This window comes from Hippocampus guttulatus, chromosome 2, assembly GCF_054856545.1.
Source record: "Hippocampus guttulatus isolate MCC_2025c chromosome 2, RoL_Hgut_1.0, whole genome shotgun sequence".
Lineage (NCBI taxonomy): Eukaryota > Metazoa > Chordata > Actinopteri > Syngnathiformes > Syngnathidae > Hippocampus > Hippocampus guttulatus.
In genome coordinates, this window is record NC_141262.1 from 14,450,348 (window position 1) to 14,470,566 (window position 20,219).

Below are 20,219 nucleotides of genomic sequence, written 5' to 3' on the forward strand. Positions count from 1 at the left end.
TCCGGGTACTCCGGTTTCCTCCCATATTCCAAAAATATGCGTGGCAGGCTGATTGAACACTCTAAATTGTCCCTAGGTGTGAGTGTGAGCGCTAATGGTTGTTCATTTCTGTGTGCCCTGCGATTGGCTGGCAACTGGTTCAGACACCCCCGCCTACTGTCCAAAGACAGCTGGGATAGGTGACCCCATGACCCGAGTGAGGATAAAGCGGTTCGGAAAATGAATGAATGAATAATTTTCTTAAAGCCAGTTTCACTTCGACATCATTAAATTTGGTTTGCATGTGATTGTGTGTGTTTATTTTTTATTTTATCCAATGCTTTATGTCGAAAAAAATAAGCACCAGTTCAAATGTTCAATTTAGGGGTAACAACAGATCATTAAGTTAATTAGTAGTTAACTAAATCATTGATCACAAATGTATAATTAACAAATAAATAAATTGGTTAATTCATACCTTATTTGGTCATTTGACCAGTAGTCTAGACTTTCTTGTTCCGTAGATATATTTTTTGCTCGTTAGAAACAAGTGAATCAGAAGCGCTAACGCTACTGTTATTAATGTCAAAAACAGGTACTTTAGTGATATACTCATCTGTCTTCAAAAGATCAATATAACAAGACATTTGTTGTATGGTTTTCCATCACACAACCAAGGAGTTTTATCTTTTTTGCCTCATTGTGAATGGCCAAAAGCATCCTCAAATGGCTGTAAAGTTCCCATTAAATCCAGGGTACATCTGTCTCCTGCAGGGCAAAACTCAGAGGTACGATATACCCTGCTAGCGGGCGATGATGGTTATTTCTCTCTGGACGAGTTTTCTGGCGTGCTGCGTCTGGAGCGAGTACTCGGCCCTGACACGCCGACACACTTTCAGCTAAAAGTGAAGGCGTCCGACACTGGACTGCCTCGCCCACTCCACTCGGTCACTGCAGTCACGGTGGACGTAGTGTCTCTGAATGACTACCAGCCCATCTTCCCCAGTGTCGAATACACTGCCCTGGTCCCCGAATCGCTGGCCGTTGGCTCACAAGTGGTCAGCGTGTCGGCGCTTGACGGCGACACCTCGGTCGTGTACAGCATTGCCTCTGGGAACGAGGATGGCCACTTCTTGCTGGACCCCAAGACAGGTACTACCATTTTCACAATTTTAAAACATTTTTGGGCTGATGAAGTGTCTCATACCTGGTAAGGTTAAATTATCCAGACTTTGGTTCAATAATACCTCTTTGAATTTGTTTGACAATTCATTCCGATAGCCAGTTTCCATTAGCAACATGACAGCTGGTAGGCCTGTCTATTATGAGTAGACTCACAAAAATGTCTCAAGTGGCCATAACAAAAAAAAAAAAAAAAAAAACGACAAGTTCGTTTCCTACATTTTTGGCTCAATCGGCACAGTTGTGACTAATTTGATTGAAAATATAATATAAACATTAAAAGAAAATAATTGAGCCCTCCAAGCGGTTTCTGTTCACAAAATGAAATTTGGTCGGAATGTCTCTCTCCTGTGTACACACCAAAAAGGCTCAGGAGGCCAAGCTACTTGGGTTTTAATCTGCCACTTTTGCGCCAACATGATTTTTCTTTGTTCGGCACCTGAAGCCATTTTCACTTGGTTGGCATGTCTATGTAGATGCACACAAAAAAAGTCTCAGAAGATCGCATGCAAAAAGACCCATGCCATTTTGCATCCTTCAAAGATTAACTTGTCCAAGAAATGTTGTCCGATTGCTGGAATTTTGAACCAAATACTGGAGAGATGCTTGCTCATTTGTGAGTGCCTCGCCATAAAACACACAACTCTGAAAATGATCTGAATTTGGGATTTTGGCGCCATCTGAGCCTTAAAATGGTAAAAAAAAAATGGGGGAAAAACCTTTTTGACATGTGTTCTTCGATGTGAAGGATCTCACCAAGCAAGGAATAAAGTTGCTTGTTTTCAGAGAAACAGAAAAACAAGTACGGATTAATTTACACTAAAAACATATTTGTTCCTGCAAGGCAGCTGCGGGCTTGTGCGCCTGCTCTCATTTTCAGGCCCATTGATTTATGCTAATAAGTCAGTGTGTAATATTCATTGCTACACTAGATGATTACAACCAGGTTTTCGTGAACCACCTTTTTACTTGGATTTTCTCCCATTTGCATCTACCACACAAACGTAAAAACATGTTTTAAAGGTGTTTTAATACATACATAGTGATGGTATGATGATATGGTACGTTGTGATATTTTTGAGTTGTGGCAGGAGAAGCCAATATAGAGCCACAAAAAAAGTCTCAAATATCTCTGGCTGAAAAGACACAGGACGTTTTTTTTTGGGGGGGGGGGCGCTCCATTTTTGAAAACGGCATTTTAGTGAAAATTTCTGGGAACTGTGCCAGCTGAAATTAAAAAAATTATATCAAGATTTCAGCGCCCAAACCAAATTTGGCATAACATTTCTTTGGCATGCCCATCATGAGAAGACCCACAAGAAGGAACCCATGCCTGAAAAGACACATCAAGTCAGCCCTTTTTGTTTGAACCAGCCATTTGGGGCTTGGGTGGAAATGAGATCAATCTTCTGTGGGTGTAGGTGAATGAGAGTGAAATCCATCCTCAAGTCTGGGCAAAACATGATGAAGTGAAGTTTTACAACTCCCCAAGAAACAAGAAACTAGCAAGTTACCACAACAAAGTCGGAACTTGAAAAAGCTAGTACCGTAATTTACAGTCATTTGACTTTTTTTTCCTCAAAATTCTCCAATGCTTCGATGACATTGCGGAGCATTCAGGGTCGAAATATTGTTGTTGTTTTTTGTTGTTATCATCTTTGCTGAATCTGTGTTTGTTCCTTCAACCCAATCGATAGTCCTTCTCTGGTCCTAACACAAAATTTCTTTATTATTGAATTTTAACTCTTTTGGAGTCAAGCTCTCAGGTTGATGTTTAGACCTGCTGCCCTTCAGACACTTTCCAACTTTGGTTCTCCCAAAAAAGTCGTTAAAGGTCAGCCAGGCTCATCGATCACATTGCACGCTCTCGCTCTCATTATCTGAGGGCAGACGTCAAGTTCGGACAGTGCAGATGCGGCGATAAGAAGTTTGAACACCAGGAGTAAAGCCCCGCCTTGGTGGGGAATACACAAGCCGTGGCGAGGTTGGCTGGAATCTCGAGGAGTTTGAATAAGAAAACCGTCAGATACTTATTCATTGCATTAACATTTTTTATTCAAGATAAGAATCTCATGTTTTTATGATATTATGAAGTCAGTTTTCAAAGAGGAAATAATGCAATAAATTCCCTTGCTAGGTAATGATAACGTCCATCTTTCTTAATAGAAATAAACAAGTGGACAACAACGGATGAAAAAAGCCCATGAAAGTCCACTACATGTGCAATTGTATGTACTTGTTATATTGTAATGCAAAAACTGAGAGCATGCAGCATTATGACTAATGAAAGTCACAATAGAAATAAACAAGATGACAAGAAATTATCTACAAAGTTAGGGGGAAAAAAAGTCCACAGCATGCCAGCCATGCCAAATAAATTGATAATTTGCATGTCGCTTCTTTTTTTCCCCTGTCGACAAAATGCAAATGGAGGGAGTGCATATGACGCTGCCTGCTTGCATTTAATAATTTCACACCACAAAACTAAAACAAACCTCTGGTCATCCCGCAGAGACCCGCGCACAAACACTAACAAGCTACAGAACTTTTCATCCACGCACACATAAAATAATTGCTTTATGCCCTCAAGAAACATCAGTCGGCAGTGTAATATGATTTACTTCTTTAACTAGCCAGTACTTTTCACACTTCTTTCATTTTGATGCTCAAACGTTCTTCTCTCATTCCACCACTGTCTAAAAAGTACTCATGGACCAACACAATGGGTCCGCCTATACAGTTAATTACTGTAAAGGCATCTCTATCCGTTTACTAAAACGCTCATCCTCATAAAAGGTGCAGGTGAACCGGAGCTTTTCCAAGTTGACTTTGTACGAGAGGCGGCATACACCATGGACTGGTCACTAGTCAATCGCATGTCATACATTGACAAACCGATGGACTATTTCGTGTCTTTACAGATCCTAACATTCGTGTTTTCAGAACGTGTGAGGAAGGCCACAACTCACTGTGCTGCTGAAAACCGATCTGGAAAATTCACGCAACTGAACAGAAAGTTGTTTTTTAGAGCCATGCTTAATGTGATGTCCGTGCCTGTTTGTTTCAGTATAACGACATGCACTAATATGGCCAGCGTGCCGCGTCGCAAAACCAGCACAAATTTGCAGGGCAAATGTAAGTGTTTTATCGAGGGGGAAAACTGATGGATCGTAATAAGGGCATATCTGACAGGAACTGAGAGGAGAAGAGACTTTCTGTTGGCACAGAAGGGACGAACGAGGAATCGACAGAAACACAAACTGAATATTTTATTAACACAGGAAGGGCCAACTGTGAACTTTTTTTTTAATGTGTAGGCCTTGCCCACACATTTGAAGCTTTGTGGTTGGCCTCCCAACAGTGTTCAGGATCTAAACCGCTGGTCGGCAATACGCAGCTCCGGAGCCGCATGTGGCTCTTTAGCGCCACCTAGTGGCTCCCTGAAGCTTATTTAAATATTTGAAAATGGAAAAAGATGGGGGAGTGAAAAAATATATATTTTTTAATATGGTTTCTATTAGTCCACTTGCTTAAATCAAAAACTAATCAGCCTCTACATTGAACCCTTTAAAACTTGCAAAAAAAGCAATGGGTTGAAAACAAACGGTGCAGCAGCATATTCAGTGACAATCTGACAGTATTCATAGCCATGTATCCTTTGAGCTGAAAGAGGACTTTAGGTGTTACTATTTATTCCAATGTCCAATATTCATGCCCCACTCCAATATGATTGTGTTGTCCTGCCTAGAACTGAAGTGGGATTCATCTTCCTGTCTCAATCAACAGTATATCTTTAGACTGCTCCGATGTGGCCAAGGCAGGCACACCAGAGGGAGTAGCATTCAATTGATACAAAGCCTGGAACGGATTCATGGCATGTCCATTCATTTTAATGGGGAGAGATTACTTGAGATAGGACTTTTTTTGTTACAAGCATGGTCACGGAACCAATTAAACTGGCATTTTAAGGCGCCGCTGTATTGACTGTTTTAAAAATCACACCAGCCTCAGCATGGTTAAGATACCCAGCTTCAAAGTTAATGTTTTATTGTTGCCTAGCAACTACACTTCATCCGAGGCCTAATCCAAACATTGTCAATCCATAACCTGAGCACCTAACCCAAACCCCTAACCTGTTGTTAGACTTGCCCAAAAAAACAATCTGGTTGTGTGAGTGTTTGGTAATTTGTCCATATAGCAACGATGAGTCAATCATGTAGGACGTGTGCATAGTTTGTCTTTTCATGTCACCTGAGATGAACACGAACAGCATGACAGCAATAATAATCATACAAAATGGAGAACACCATCGAATGGTTCATCCGCGGCGTTGGCACGGCAGTTCGACTTACTCGGGGGGGGGGGGGGGGGGGCGGGGTAAATGAACACGGCCAGCGGCTTGGATGTTCATCCATTCTCAAGCGCTGATTGCGTCTGTCATGCCATGTGAAAATCGCTCAGTATGCAAATATCACAGGCATTCAAGTGTGCCGCAGCTGCCATAGTTTCACACGTGTGCCTCGGGTGGCCGTGAAAATGCATGGAATTCTTTGATGCATGTTCTAAAGAGCACACGAACACTGATGCTGCTTCTGTAGAAATACTGCTCAGACTGTGTAACTCAATAAAAATATTCAAAAAAACCTTTTCAACAGGGGAAATAACAAGAAACAACTTAAACCGTGTGGTTCCACAAGTGTGCAAAGCCTCTAACAACTAGCATGTGGCATCAGAATTGACCAATCACATTTAATCACAGAGCAGTAGTGGCACACTTGGGTGCTGGTGATGCAAACACATTATTATTCAGGTTATAGGTCAGTGCTTAAACCCGGGGCCTCTTCAAAATCTTGTTTTTGCGAAGGCAATGTTCTTTCCTATCATATTGGAGTGAGATGAACCAGAAATACGAACCTTTTGATGAGATTATAGACCATAGATGATGAAGTCCCTAAATTCCTCACAATTTTATACATTGAGAAAAATTGTCCTTACACTGTTCAACTATTTTTTCACGCAAGTGTCCACAAAGAGGTGAACCTCTCACCATTTTTGCTTGTGACCCACTGAGTCCTTGGTGGTTGGTCCTTTTATACCCAAACATGTCACTCACCTATTCCCAGTTCAGTTGTGGGTTCACCTGTTCACCTTTGGTGGTGAAGGAGTTCAGTGAGGTAGGAGGGGAGGCGAGGTTGTGAAGGGCCTTGAAGGTGATGAGAATAATTTTAATTTCGCCAGTTGCCCATCCATGTTGTAGAATGAATTCATTCCTCCATTCTTCATTATAAAGAGATATTACCTACTGCATGCTATTTATAAAGCGACGTTACCCACCATATACTATGGTTAAAAAAAATACAAGAAAAGGAAAATTACTGTTGAATGAGTTTTTGAATAACGTTCGGTGTTGACAGGCGTGCTGACCCTCGCCGCCCTGCTGGACTTCGAGGTGTCTCAGGAGTTCTACCTGTCAGTAGAGGGCACTCGGGGCAGGTCGTCATTGGCCGACGTTACCATAGTGGTGGTCAACGTGAGCGACGTCAACGACAACGCTCCCGTCTTCAGCCGCGGCGACTACAGCGCTGAGATTTCAGAGGAACGAACCCCAGGAAGCCTGGTGATCAAGGTACACATCAACACACATACAATACGATGAAATATTTTCATTCAACGTGCATTATGTGCACGATGCCACAGGGATCATGTCGTTTGTTAGCTTAGCTTGCTCTTAGTTCGTCAGTAGGACTCACGTTTTAGTAAGTTAGAATATTGGTTTATGCATTAAAAGCAGCAGATTATTAGCGGATACCCGCTGACACAAACAAAGGCGCTCCGGTTCTTATACAGTCGCGGCTAATTTATGCCGTATTCCAAAGTGAGTCACTGAGCGTCGATTTAGCCACAACTGAAATGATGAAAAACAGTTGAACACTATGCTATATTTTTCTCGAATTTCCATTGCTCTCAGTCTTGGCAGGTTTTCAGCAATTTTCTTCAAACGTTTCATGTATTTAGAAACAAATCTGCTTTTTCAGGGTCTTTAAGGTGATTTCATGACATGACACAAGTTAATGATGTGCAAAGCGCGAACTTATCCCGTGTGAGCCATCACGTCAGGGACTGCGCAAGAGATAAGGTGGCAATGACACAGCTCAGTGGCTTGCTGATGGCAGCGTAATCACACTCTTGTTTGACATTCTTCTGCTATGGACTCCTCGCTGCACACCTTTTGCGCTTTCACATGGTCAGATTTGGCCGACATTGTTCTGTGGACACACAGATATAAAACATTAAAATAGGGCCAATTAATACTAAAATGTCGCCACTGTCACGTTTGCGAGGTGGTGGTGGACCCCAAAAAGCAGGCATGAGGAAGGAGCAGGGTGAACTTGAAGAAATGTATTGATAAAACACAGAAAACTAAATCCAAAAACAAACAGTCTAAAGTAGCCAACAAAAATAACAAGTGAAGCTAAAACAGAACCGTGACCAAAACAAACCTGATAGCAGTAAAGGAACAGCAAACAAACGAATATGACAGGAGCAAACAGCAACAATGACCCGACACTGAGTGTTCGGGCAGGAGTCCTTTTATACAACTCATAATTACCTAATGACCAACAGGTGTGCAACTGCAGGGGGAGCCCTACAGTGCCACCTGTTGGTCCCAAACCAAATCATAACAGCCACACACTTTAACATTTTTAATAATGACATTACAATTTTATCCATCTACTACTACTTGTTTTGAATCTTCTCATGAGCATAGCTGTCACGCCTCACCTCACTCCAAGAATGCAAACTTTTTATAATTCGAATTTTTCATTGATTTTTTCATCTTACTTTGGTAACATGTACCTGTATATATGTTATGTTTGATTGTATTCATGTATGCAGCTGCCAAAGACACGTTTCAGAGGAAGTCAGAGATTATTTGAATGCTTGACAACGCCTGCTCTAGCTTTATGTCCTTGATTTTTCTCACGCTCCCCCTGAAGGTGACGGCCAGCGATCGTGATGGTCCGCCCAACAACAACTTGCTGCGTTACTCCATCGTCAGCGGCGACCCTCTGCGCCAGTTCGCTATTGACCCTCGGAGTGGCGAAATTAGCATTTGCGCCGGCCTGGACCGAGAGGAGGTTAGTCAGGCAGTGTGATGTCACACATCCCAGTACATCAGCGCCCTCAATTGACACTGAAAGCATGCACCCTTCTACTTGAACGTTTCTCATTGTGATGCTAAATGGAAAAAGCATGAAGACTTTCCGCACATTCTGAATGCTTTTTTTGGGGGGGGGCGGGGGGTCTTCTAATACAAGGCTTGAAGGTTTATTACATGACCCATCCATCCATTTTTCTAATCCGCTTATGCCTTTGAGGGTTGCAGGCGTCCTGGAGCCTATCCCCGCTGTCTTGAGGCAGTAGGCGGGCGACACCATGAACTCATTGCCAGCCATTCGTAGGGCACGCTTAGACAAATAACCATTCTTATCAAATCATCTTTTATGACAGATGCACACGAGGTATAAATCGGTATAAACCAATTCTAATTCCAATGAATCAAACCAAATTGAGTTTCTACATTTGAAAATGTACTGTTGTTGTATCGTATTTTACCCCTTTTTTTTTTTACTTGAGAGATGCACATCGCTGTTTGCTGTGTTTACTTGTTTCAAGACATTTTTTATGTATTAGCAGATATTTGTCTTCATTTAAATATTCATCATTTCATTACGTACTTTCTTGTATTATTTTGAAGACCAGCTTCTGCATTGAAGACACTCGTGAAATATTTTCAGACGGGTATCTTACTTACATATAATTCTAAAACTACCGGTACTTGTCAAAAATTCTGGTGATAGAAGCTGTGACATTATTCAATATTTTTGTCTGTGATTTACATTTCTATTAAAAAATCATCATATTACAATCGACACCCGCATACTCGCGGTTTATTTGCAGATTTATTTTCAAATTTAGTTCAATTTTTAAAAAAAAAAGAGAAAAGAAGAAAAAGAATATCAATAAAGATTTAGTCCCCCTCGCACTGCATTTTACTGGGTGTCAATTATATGTGAATTTCCTCTATTTGCAGGCGGGCTCGCTCTCTATCTGCCGTACTGTATTTACAGTTTGAAAAAGACAAGCACTGTAAATATTATAATTTCTTCATAGTGCTACCTGACAGCACTAGGTAGCTCCTTCAGCCAGAGACTGTTGCACCCGCGCTGCAAGAAGGAGAGATACCGACGCTCGTTCCTACCGACTGCTGCCAGGCTGCTGAATAAAAATAACAACAATAATAATAATAATAATTAAATGATGTGGAAAACAACTGTAAATAGCACTGCGATTTATCCATTTTGTATTTATATTGCACTTAATTGAACGGTGTTTGTTTGTTTTTTCTTCTTTCTTCTTTCTACCCACATTCTTGCTGCTGGAGGCTGTAAATTTCCCCAGTGTGGGACAAATAAAGGATATCTTAATATCTTAATAAAATATTTTTGACACTGAACAACAAAACACAAAAAATTCTGAAGCAAAATGAAACAAATTTTATTTTACGGTAGGTTTTTTTTTTTTTCATTATTTTAGGGTAAAGTGGAAAATGCATTCATAGGCCGGATTAATGGCAGATTTGGCAATGCCGTGCCATGACGTCATAGAATAAAGCATTTACGTTGTGACACAAGTAGCCGTGACATCATTTATATTCTCTCCATGATGTCCAAGTGCAAAATTACGATTTGAGTAGTCTAAAACTATGATTTTATCTTTTTTGGTACCTTTCACAGCTTTTGACATTGAAGTAGCATTCCCCAAAACTTTTAACAAACGGCCTGAAACTTTCTGTGATGAATTCCTTTAACGATCTTACTTCTCATCTTTGATCTTCTCATGGGAGAAAGCCCACCTTTTGGGATTCAATGAGAAAAACAACCCAATTGACCCAAAACGTGCAAATAATGACAATATGAAAACTGTTTTCGGATCATTAATAAAATGATGTGTTTGTACAACTAACTAAGACACGCGCGGGTACATACAAATGAGGATGAGACCAGCAATTAGGTGGAAATAGAATCATTTTATCATAACATACAGTAAATGGTCCATTTGTGTATGTTATGTCTGTCCAGCGTACTCATTACTCCCTGACGGTGCAAGCAGCCGATGAAGGCAATCCACCACTTTCCTCCGCCGTCCTCGTCACCATCACCGTTGCCGACGCCAACGACAACCCACCGCTCTTCTCCCAGGTCCAGCACAGTCTGCTGTTACAGGTTAGACCACCTTCAATCTTTTTAAAAAAAAGGAAGAAAATAATTTCAGGAAAGAAAAACATGAGGATCCTTCATGGTTCTCCATTTTGCACTGTTTGTAAAAACCAGGAGTTTTGTGCCTGGTGTTGACCAGTATGACTGACTTTAAAGTTTCTACCTTGAAGCCATTTTTATTTAGATGTATTAGGTATGTAGTTTTTTTTTTATATATCTGTCATGAGTCGAACCACAAAAAAGTAAATAAACCATGAGCAAAAAGAAACGGGAACACTGTCATTTTGATTTGCAATAAACATTTTCAGCTCAATTGACTCAGTTGCGTCCAACATGATTTACAAAAGATATCCAGCACCCGACGACATAAAATCTGTTCAGCATGTCGATCATGAGTAAGCCCGCAAAAAGGTCTCAGGGAGCCATATGGAAAAGTCTGCCATTTTTGTTTGTATCAGTCATTTTAGACTCAGTTGACTCGAGTGAACCCAAACTGATGAAAAAGAAAAATCAGTCCTCAATGTCAGTTTCACTTAGCAATATGACATTTTGTCAGCGTTTTTACCCTGATTTTTCCCACAAAAGAAAAGTCTCAGGAAGCCATGCCTGAAAGGACACAGGAAGTTGTTTTTGTTGCTCAGTGCTGCTTAGAAAGGAAAATGTTTGCCTTAGCCAGCAATTTTTCATTCCTTTTCGTTAACTATAATAACTTTGCCCAGCAATAAAGCCGCTGTTTTGTTATGGTTTTGTTTTAACAAAGGAGGGTGAGGTGGTGGGCAGTGGCGTCCTGCAGCTGCTGGTAACAGACAAGGACACCCCCCGCAACGGACCACCATTCTCCTTCCACATCATCAGCGGCAACGGTGACCGGCGCTTCCACGTGGACCAGGGTGGTCTCCTGTCTCTGGCGGCACCGCTCCGGAGGACGAGCAAAGCACAGCACCGCCTCAAGATTCAGGCAAGAGCAGAAAAAAGTTGGCACTCAACTTTTGATGCCGCTTGCATATATTATTGAATGGGGGGGGGGGGGGGGGGGGGAGTTCCTTTAATATCATCTTTGCCACATTTCACCCACTACAGTATTTACTCATGTCTTACAATTCTTACATATTCTATGATAATGTGTCTACATGCAGAAATCCCACTCTGGAGATAAAAGGCAGGTTGGTGATGATGATGATTATGATGATGATTAGGGACCATGCGGGTGACTCTCTCCACTACTAATGAGCTGATTGTCATTGTTCGGCCGCTTTCCTCCTGCTAAAACACAGCTGACCCGGCCAGTTGCGGCATTCATTTAACTTTACCCAAGGGCGAGGGAGGGCGAGAAAAGGTGGCCAAAGGTTGATTCGGACAACTTTTGCAACCGTTAAAGCAACATTAACATTCATCGCAACATACAATGCATATTTAAGATATTTGAGATGTATGCAAGCTATGCGGCAAGGTCACAGGTCAGAATAAAATCATCAGAATCTGCAATCACCCAGGCGAAACTTCCAAGTGTCTCCCTGCCGGCAAAGTATTGATTGATTGACTCTTTATCGCGAGAGTACATCGGAGAAGATCATCAATTTTCCAGAAGATGGACCCGACTGTTACAAGCAAAGTCTTTCAACCGAACCCGGAGCATCGGTTCGAAACAGAAATCTTGGTTTTATGAATTTCACATTTCAGTGCACATGTCAAATTATGCCATAAACATCCACTCATATCCATTAACTTCAGATACAGTGCAAACAGAAACTATTCACACTGCATCACCCTTTCCACATGTTAAGCTCCGGGCTTATTCAAAAATAGATTTTTTTTAAATCAGAATTCTGCAGACAATACCCACTGACAGCAATATTTTTTGAAAATGGGGATTTTTGCCTACTATGAATTTAAAAAGTACAGGCTGAGAAAGAGACAAAAGGTTGAGATATTTTTGACCTTCCGACATTTTGGTGGCAACTGTCACAATGTTTGATTGACATTTGCTGCCAAATTACTGCATTCTCCATCCACAAAAAAGAGTGCTTTCAACCAGAAACAATCTGACGCTCGATAAGACAAATTATAGGAATTGTTATGAACAAGTCACCATGTAATGCATCTGCACACAACACAAGTCACATGTCGCGTACATTGACAAAAAGCATGAAAAGTCGAGGGGTTTGTGGCTTTAAACGAGAGGTTATGAAAACATGAAGGGTTTGAAGAAGAATGATGTGTCATAAATTACTGTAATTTATTTTGGGGACCCATTCACTACAGCTCACAGAACTTCATGTGTCATGACTGTGAGAATGTATGTTGTCCAATTTGGGTAAATTCTGTCCAAACCAAACAGAGCTGCAGGTTTGTTCATTAGTTGGCCATTGGGTTGCTTTGCGGGTTGGTTGTTTGGTTTGTTCATAAGTCAGTCATTTAGGACAGTTAGTTTGCCAGTCTGTGAGCTAATTCACTCTCTTGCGACTTAAAACTGGTTTGCTGGGGAGCTCAGTCAGTTCGTTGCTTGATCGGTTCGTAGGCTGGTTGATAAATCGGTCACTCAGTTGGCTGTCTGTCTGGCTAGTGAGTTACTGAGCTGTGAAATGATAAGTATTGTCTATGATTTGTTTCGCAAATCTCTGAACGTGATCTCATGACCTCCGAAATTTGTTGTGTTACGGATATTCAATTACAAATTGTATACATGCACACACACACACACACACACATTATATATATATATACTGTATATATAGATATATACTGTATATATATATATATATAAAAAGAGGCTCTTTCATGGGGCGTCCACGTTTCGGACAAAAATTGACATGTTTTTCACAGGACAGTGACGATTTGTTGTTTGGTTTATTTTGTTAGGTAGTGTTGGTTGGTTGGTTAGTTACGCTACTTAACACTATGTTTCGACGGCCTCCGCTGTGGAACAGCCCCACATTCGCCCAATGCCACCAATCGACTTTCGCCGTCTATCAGGCACCTGCCTAGGTGCCGCAGACCCACAGTGCAGCTACAGTTGCGAGGGTGGGGCTGTGCGCCACGCACACACACACACACACACACACGTTTCCTACTGGTCCTTCATCCACATGGCAACGCATCGAAATTTAGCACTGATATTTCCAAATCTGAACCATTCCAGGAGAACCACAATGTTTGTCCAGTTTCCGCTCGGTTCTCGATCGTCAATGCCCATCCCTCCTGGGATAATGTTTTAGTTCCTGTAAAAATTATGTCTATTTGCTTTTGTGTATTTTCTGCACTTTGCAAATCATTCTGTGATTCGATCTTTCATATTATGATTTTACTTTCTCAAAGGTGACGGACAGCGGCCATCCTCCACTCTCCTCCATCTGCGTGGTCTCCATCAACGTCACTGAGCAGAGCAAGTACCCACCCTCCGTGGTCCCCCTGGAGGTCTTCATCACCACAGCCGGCGGGTTTTATGCCAACCGCGTTATCGGTCGGCTCCATACCTCTGATCAAGACCCGCAAGATGTGTTGGCCTACACGCTGGTCTCTGAGGACCCTGCTGGGCACCACTTCTCCGTGGATCGGGCCAATGGTAAAATCTGGGTGGACAAAAATCTGGAAGAGGGCTCCTACGCACTCAACGTCAGCGTGACGGATGGCAGGTTCAGCGTCTGGACAGCGGTGAAGGTTCACGTGTGGGCGGCGACACAGAGGGCGCTGGACTCTGGCTTGACCCTGCGACTGCATGGGATTTCCTCTGAGGAGTTTCTGGCCGATCACTGGCGAGGCCTCCAGCGCAGCCTGGCACAAGCGCTGACATTTCCCCGGCAAGAGCTGCACCTGGCCAGCCTCCAGATGCTACCCCACACCCCAATTCTGGAGGTTCTGCTGATTTGGAGGCCTCAGAGTGGACTTATCCAATCGCTAGCGACCAACAAACTAGCAGGTGATCCTCAGCAATTTGGTTTGAATATCCTATATTAGTGTTTCTCCTGGGTTCCTTTTTCTGCGTGCCGTAACTTGGGGATAAGTGAAATACAGAAAATACAGTCTTTTTTTTTTTCATCCCTGTTTGAACGCAGATGGCTTTCTCGAAAACTACAGAAGTGGATGGATAGGTGCTATAGGTATGTGTGGAGTGATAGGAATGGAGAACCACTGAGGCAAATGCAAGAAAGAGGAGTGAATATGTATGACGTGAGGAAAATGCTGGGAGTAAAATCCATTGAGTGGAAAATCGAGAGGCGAGTGTTGCAGAGAATCGGACATGTGATGCGTATGGGAAATGAAAGACTAATAAAAGCTATGGTATTGGGATGGTGGGAGGAACTGGAAGGAAGAGGGAAGAAGATGGGGCGCAAAAGGAAGACGGTGTTGTACTGGAAGAGAGTGATGAGGAATGCAGGAATGGACTGGACGGAGGTGGAAAGATTGACGAGTGACAGGGAAGGATGGAAGCGGAGAGTGAGCGAGCGAATGGATCACCTGTATAAATGGGAAAATCAGAAAGGTCACAGATATGAGGTGGGAAGGAACGAGGAAAGACTGGAAAGGAATGTTAGGAGAGTGAATGACGGGTTGGTATGTAGGTATGAGGGGTGCGGAAAAGTGTGCAGGAGTAGAGCTGGTCTAACCATGCACGAAAAACGCATACACCGCAGGAACGAGGAACAGGTAGAGTTTGAGTGTGGGAAGTGTGGGAGGAGGTTTGGGTCGAAAGGGAATAAAATAAGTCACGAAAGGAGTTGCACGGGAGGAGCGTATGAGGAGAAGGGAGAAAGGAGACAGTGCGGAGGGTGTGAAAGGTGGGTGACGAAAGCAAATTATGCCAGACACGTGAGAGGGTATGAAAGAGTGGACAGAGAGAATGAGGTGGAGAGGGGAGGAGGGAGAAGGGAGGGAGCGGGCGTGGCGCGTGGAGGGGGGGCTGGGGGGGACGAAGGGCGAATGGGGAGGGGGGTCACGGAGGGAGAAGGGTGGCTTGCGGGAGGTGTGGGAAGGAAATGTTGGCGGGGTACCTTGCGAGACACCAACGGGATTCGTGCTGGGTGTGGGACCCGGGAGGGGGGGCAAGTCCCTGACGGGGGCCGACTGCCCAGGATCGGAGGATCGGAAAATGGAGGTACAGAAGTGGCAAAACTACTTAATATTCAATAAGGATGAAATCAATGCAAAGGTAACAAAATAGATGATTAAAAGGCAGTCATCCAGTCAACATCAGACCGACAGAGTTCAGTGTTGCCATTGAGCTTGCATTAACCATTACGTATAACTATACTGAAAAAAAACGTGTAATAATAGAAACTGATTTCATCATCATACCTGTGGTTGTTATTTAACATTGTCAAACTAGGAAATCTATCTGCTGAATTACTGAGTAGCATTTAGTTATTATGGGATTGGAAAGGTCTCTTCATAGTCAAACCATTGGATGCTGCAAGAGGGGAAAAAAAGTATTATCGTAAAATATTCTATTTTGACTACAAAACATATGGATTGGTAGTTTCATTTTTTTTATGGCAAGTGACCATGGCATAAGCAAGTTAATGAATTTCAGGATGTACAGTTATCAGAGATGGACTTCCCTAATAGTTGTACACATCGTCAGATATGAACCCTGACGTATAGGTGTCCATTGTTGTATAATCGGTGCTATCACTCACAATGGGTAATCTAAATTCTCTGACAACTGGCTCGTCAAAGTATCCGAATATTACACATTTACATACATGTAAAAAAAAAATGATTTGAAGTTGTAACTGAAATTCAGGTGAGGACAAAGTATGGAAGTGTAGGAACCCTGTGTTGCGCTATTATAATATTCTTTAAGTAATGAATGGTGGTTTAGAAAAGTTGTTAAAGATAGCGAGAAAAATCACTGAGAACTCCCGTTCTTTAATACCATCATTTGGTCGCATGTAGGCATCTTGTCAGACATCGAGGACTCTCTGGGACTAGACGTTGTCCATTTGAGCTACAACGGCTGTCTGGGTGCTGGATGTCCTCCCAGGGGATGCAGAAACACCATCCACTTGCCAGAAGACGCCATGTACCACTTCAGCACCGCCAGACTGGCCTACATCACGCCGCGGCACCGTTGGGAGAGCGTCTGTCCCTGTAACGGTATGTCCACCAGTCACAAGCCAAATTGGAAGGAAGTTGCAACATTTTCGGGGAGCTAGTGTTTTGGCGGTTTCAAGACAATAAATAACAAAAGACTTGACTCTGATGCAACACCAAATTAACCCAAATTTAAATTGATCTTTTATTAGCCATCAGAATTTTTTTAAATGGCAATGCCCATATGCTTCAAAATGCCTAATATCGTCACAGACAACAGCGATCTCTATTTGTATTTTGAACGTCACAGTCAGACGTTCAAAATACAACCTTGGAACCTTGTGTTATTTTGGCAGTCAGAACATTCAACATTATATAACAATAATACAGCAGAACACATAACATAACACATTGAGAATAATACAATCCTAACCACCATTCCTAGGTACATCTTTTTGTTTGAAACACTAATAGACGAAAGCAGGGATGTCCCTGAAAAAGGGGCTTGTTGAAGGCGTGCCCTAGTGCCAGGTGGTTTGCTCTTGCTGCTCAGCTAGCAATGGCATTTTCTATATTTGCCCAAACAGTTCTGCTCGGGAGACAAGTCTGTGTTGCATCAATTTTCTGCTTCCGGCATTGTTTAGATAGATGTTCCTCACTAAACTATAAGAGGGAAAAAACAAAACCTCAGGATGCACTTCATTACGTTTTGCTCCAAAATCAGTTGACGCCCTAACTTTTATTTATTAGGCGCCTGACGACCAGAAAAGCCTTTTCCGCCTACGAAATACGTCAAATCCAACGAGTGCACCGGTGATGGGGTGGGCATGTGAGTGGGCATTCCTGCCAGGATTAACGGCATTGCGGCCGGAATAAATATCAGCTGCCAGCTCCTCAGAATGAAACGTAATCACTCGCTTGTTTTGGAACCTTGTGTTATTTTGATTCAAAAGACTGAGCAGAGCTGATAAGACAATCAGGTCACAACCAGTCTTCTTTTCAACAGCCATGAGAAGCTATTACCTTCTTTCATTCCATCCCCTTGAGTACAATTCTTTCAAGAGTCTTTCATATTTAATTTGACATTCAAAGCCCATGGTATACATGATGCTGCGATTCCACCGGACAGCCTTTGTTGCTGTTTCTGAAGCTCCTCAGATAATCAGTCAATGTAAACCAAAGGCAAATGCATTCAAACTATGACAAAGTTCTTAGAGTCCAATTACTAAGTAAGTGAGTCAGTCAGTGAGTGAGCTTTGTCTACTAGGTTGAGTGGATGATTTATTGGTTTGTTTCGTTTCGTTGGCTGGTGCTGTAGTAGGGACACATGTGCAGCCATTGGGCAGTCGGTATATTGGCGAGTAATGCCTTTTTTAAATGTCTTTTCAACAAGCTTGCTAGTAGGGGTCTTTCATGCCCAACGGGTCGTTGCAATTACTTTTTAATTGTTGTGTCGTCTGTCAGAAGTGGGGCTCACCTGCCTACGCCAATCATCACATAACGATCGGGGGAACAGAGGAGGTAGATTGCAAATGAATGACTGTTGCTGACTACCACATATTAACAACAGGGCAGTAATTGTGTTTTTTTGTTCGACTCCGGCCGTACCAGCCAGTCTGATGACCAGTCAACGCCTTATATTGTGGCACAACTCATTAAAACTGGGGCATGTGCATCAGTAAAAGAGGTCTGGTGACGCCATTTATGTGGGTGCATGTGCACATGTATGTAATTTATTTACTTAAACATCTCATGAGTTTTGTTTTAATCCGCTCGAACTCGCTACCTTTTTAATGCTGTTTTACATTCTCATCAGTTGAGAAAGCAGACCTGATCAATATGAACCATTACAAACGCAAACCAATTTCCCTCCACTTAATGCTCATATTCAGGCTGTCCATTAACGTGTGCGCTGGAGTGACTAATTCAGTCGCTCGTTTCTCGTAAGTGGTGTTGACGTTCTGACTGGGAGCCGGCGGCATTTTTGTCCTTCGGCTTTTGGAGCGTTCAAAAAGAGATGAAAGGTGCTTTCTGACTGTTTTTGAGCTCCTCCTTGGCGCTGCGGTGTCTGACAGACACCAGATCAGAATTGACCCTTTGCTTCACGAGCCGTTTCATCTGTCCACGCCATCGCCAATCCTTGCAGGATCCCCGGCACGTACAATTGATGCACTTTTAAAGTGATGTTGACTTCTGTTGAAGGTGGACATTTTGGAGCAGTTTCATGTCAGCCATTCAACAAACCCTGACTGTGGAATGAAACCTAAATTCAAAGGCCTCACCTTGGCTTTCAAACCTCATTTGAAAGCCTTACATGTGGATTGAACCTCTATATTGAAACCCTAATTTCGAACCCTAAACGTCATTTGAAAACCTAATCCGAAACCCTAACACAAATTTGAAATCCGAGTCTTGAGACCCTACTTTGAATCTATGATTTCAAACCCTAACTTGAAACCCTGTCATTGGCTTGAAAACTTCCCTTAAGACCGACCCTGCGCGTGAAACCCAAACAACGTCTTGAAATCATCATTTGAAGGCCTAACCTTTGTTTGGAAGCCAAATTTGAAACCCTAACCCAGGGATGAAACCTTAACCTTGCTCTGATATCTGTCTTTGACACCCTCACCCTGACTTCAAACCCTCATTTCAAACCCCATCCCTGAGTTGAAACTCTAATTTCCAACCCTAACCCTTTTTTGAAGAAGTGAAACTTGAACGCCATGGCTTAAAGCCATACCCAAATTGGAACCCCGCTTTGAAACCCTTACACTGACTTCCAACCCCAATTTACCCTAACTCAGGCTTGAAACCAAAATTTCATTACCTAACCCATATTTGAAGACCTAAATCGCAGCCTTAACCCAAACGTAAACTTTACCCATGGCCTGAAATTCTACTTTGAAACTGAAAACCTTGCTTGAAAACCCGAACCTAAACCCTAGTCAGAAGTGTTTTAAACCTTTCTTTGAGACACGAAACTTTGAAAGTCAAGCCCTGAGTTGTAACCCTAATTTAAAACTCTCACCCTCGTTTGAAACCCTAAATTCAAACCTCAACCCCGATTTGAAACTCAATTTAAAATCCTAATCTTGATTTCAAACACTCACTCGTACCTTGTCAACCACGTTGTTCTATGTTCTATTGACGGAAACCTCTTTAGAAACCATTTGATATCAAGCAACTTGTCTTCATGTGTTTGTGTCTCAGAATCAGCGCTGAGGTTCAACGACGAGGCCTACCTCAAATATGTCCACGGCATGGACGAGGACCAGCAGGACTTCACCGTCTCCCTGAGCTTTCGGAGCTTCCAGCAAGAGGGTCTCCTCATGTTGGCCAATGGCACCGACTGGGGGAGCTTGCAGGTAATCCAAGGTTTTAGGCCTCCACCAAGAAGATTACGTCAACCATGAGTAGACCCACGACAAATTCTCAAAAAGCCGTGCCTGGAAAGGTATGGCGTGATTTTGGCTTGAAGCAACCATTATAGCTTAAAAATGAATTCAGCCTCATTTCTGTCATGAGTAGACCCACAGAAAAGTCATCAGAGACTCACTTTGCTTGGTTGTAAACCCCCAGGGATTTCATTTAAAATTTAGGCCTGGAAGCCTGTTTCGCTTTAGCATCATAAAATTGGGTAGACATGTTTATCAGAGTAGATCCACAGAAAAGGTCTCAAGAAGCCATGCCTAAAAAAAAACACTGAAATTCTGCATATTATTTTTGAATCTGCCCTTTTAAAGTTAT

The 20,219-nt window shown here is 42.5% G+C and overlaps 1 protein-coding gene across 1 annotated transcript in view; it reads left to right on the top strand.

Annotated features, from left to right (window-relative positions):
* Window positions 1–20,219, top strand: part of fat2 (FAT atypical cadherin 2) — a 94,890-nt gene that overhangs the window by 50,408 nt on the left and 24,263 nt on the right. Inside the window, exons 15-22 of the mRNA XM_086138022.1 lie at window positions 754–1,131; window positions 6,576–6,787; window positions 8,160–8,300; window positions 10,305–10,448; window positions 11,203–11,400; window positions 13,758–14,358; window positions 16,335–16,535; window positions 19,683–19,837. Of these exons, the coding sequence (XP_085994148.1) occupies window positions 754–1,131; window positions 6,576–6,787; window positions 8,160–8,300; window positions 10,305–10,448; window positions 11,203–11,400; window positions 13,758–14,358; window positions 16,335–16,535; window positions 19,683–19,837 (2,030 nt within the window). The remainder of the gene's footprint in view (window positions 1–753; window positions 1,132–6,575; window positions 6,788–8,159; window positions 8,301–10,304; window positions 10,449–11,202; window positions 11,401–13,757; window positions 14,359–16,334; window positions 16,536–19,682; window positions 19,838–20,219) is intronic.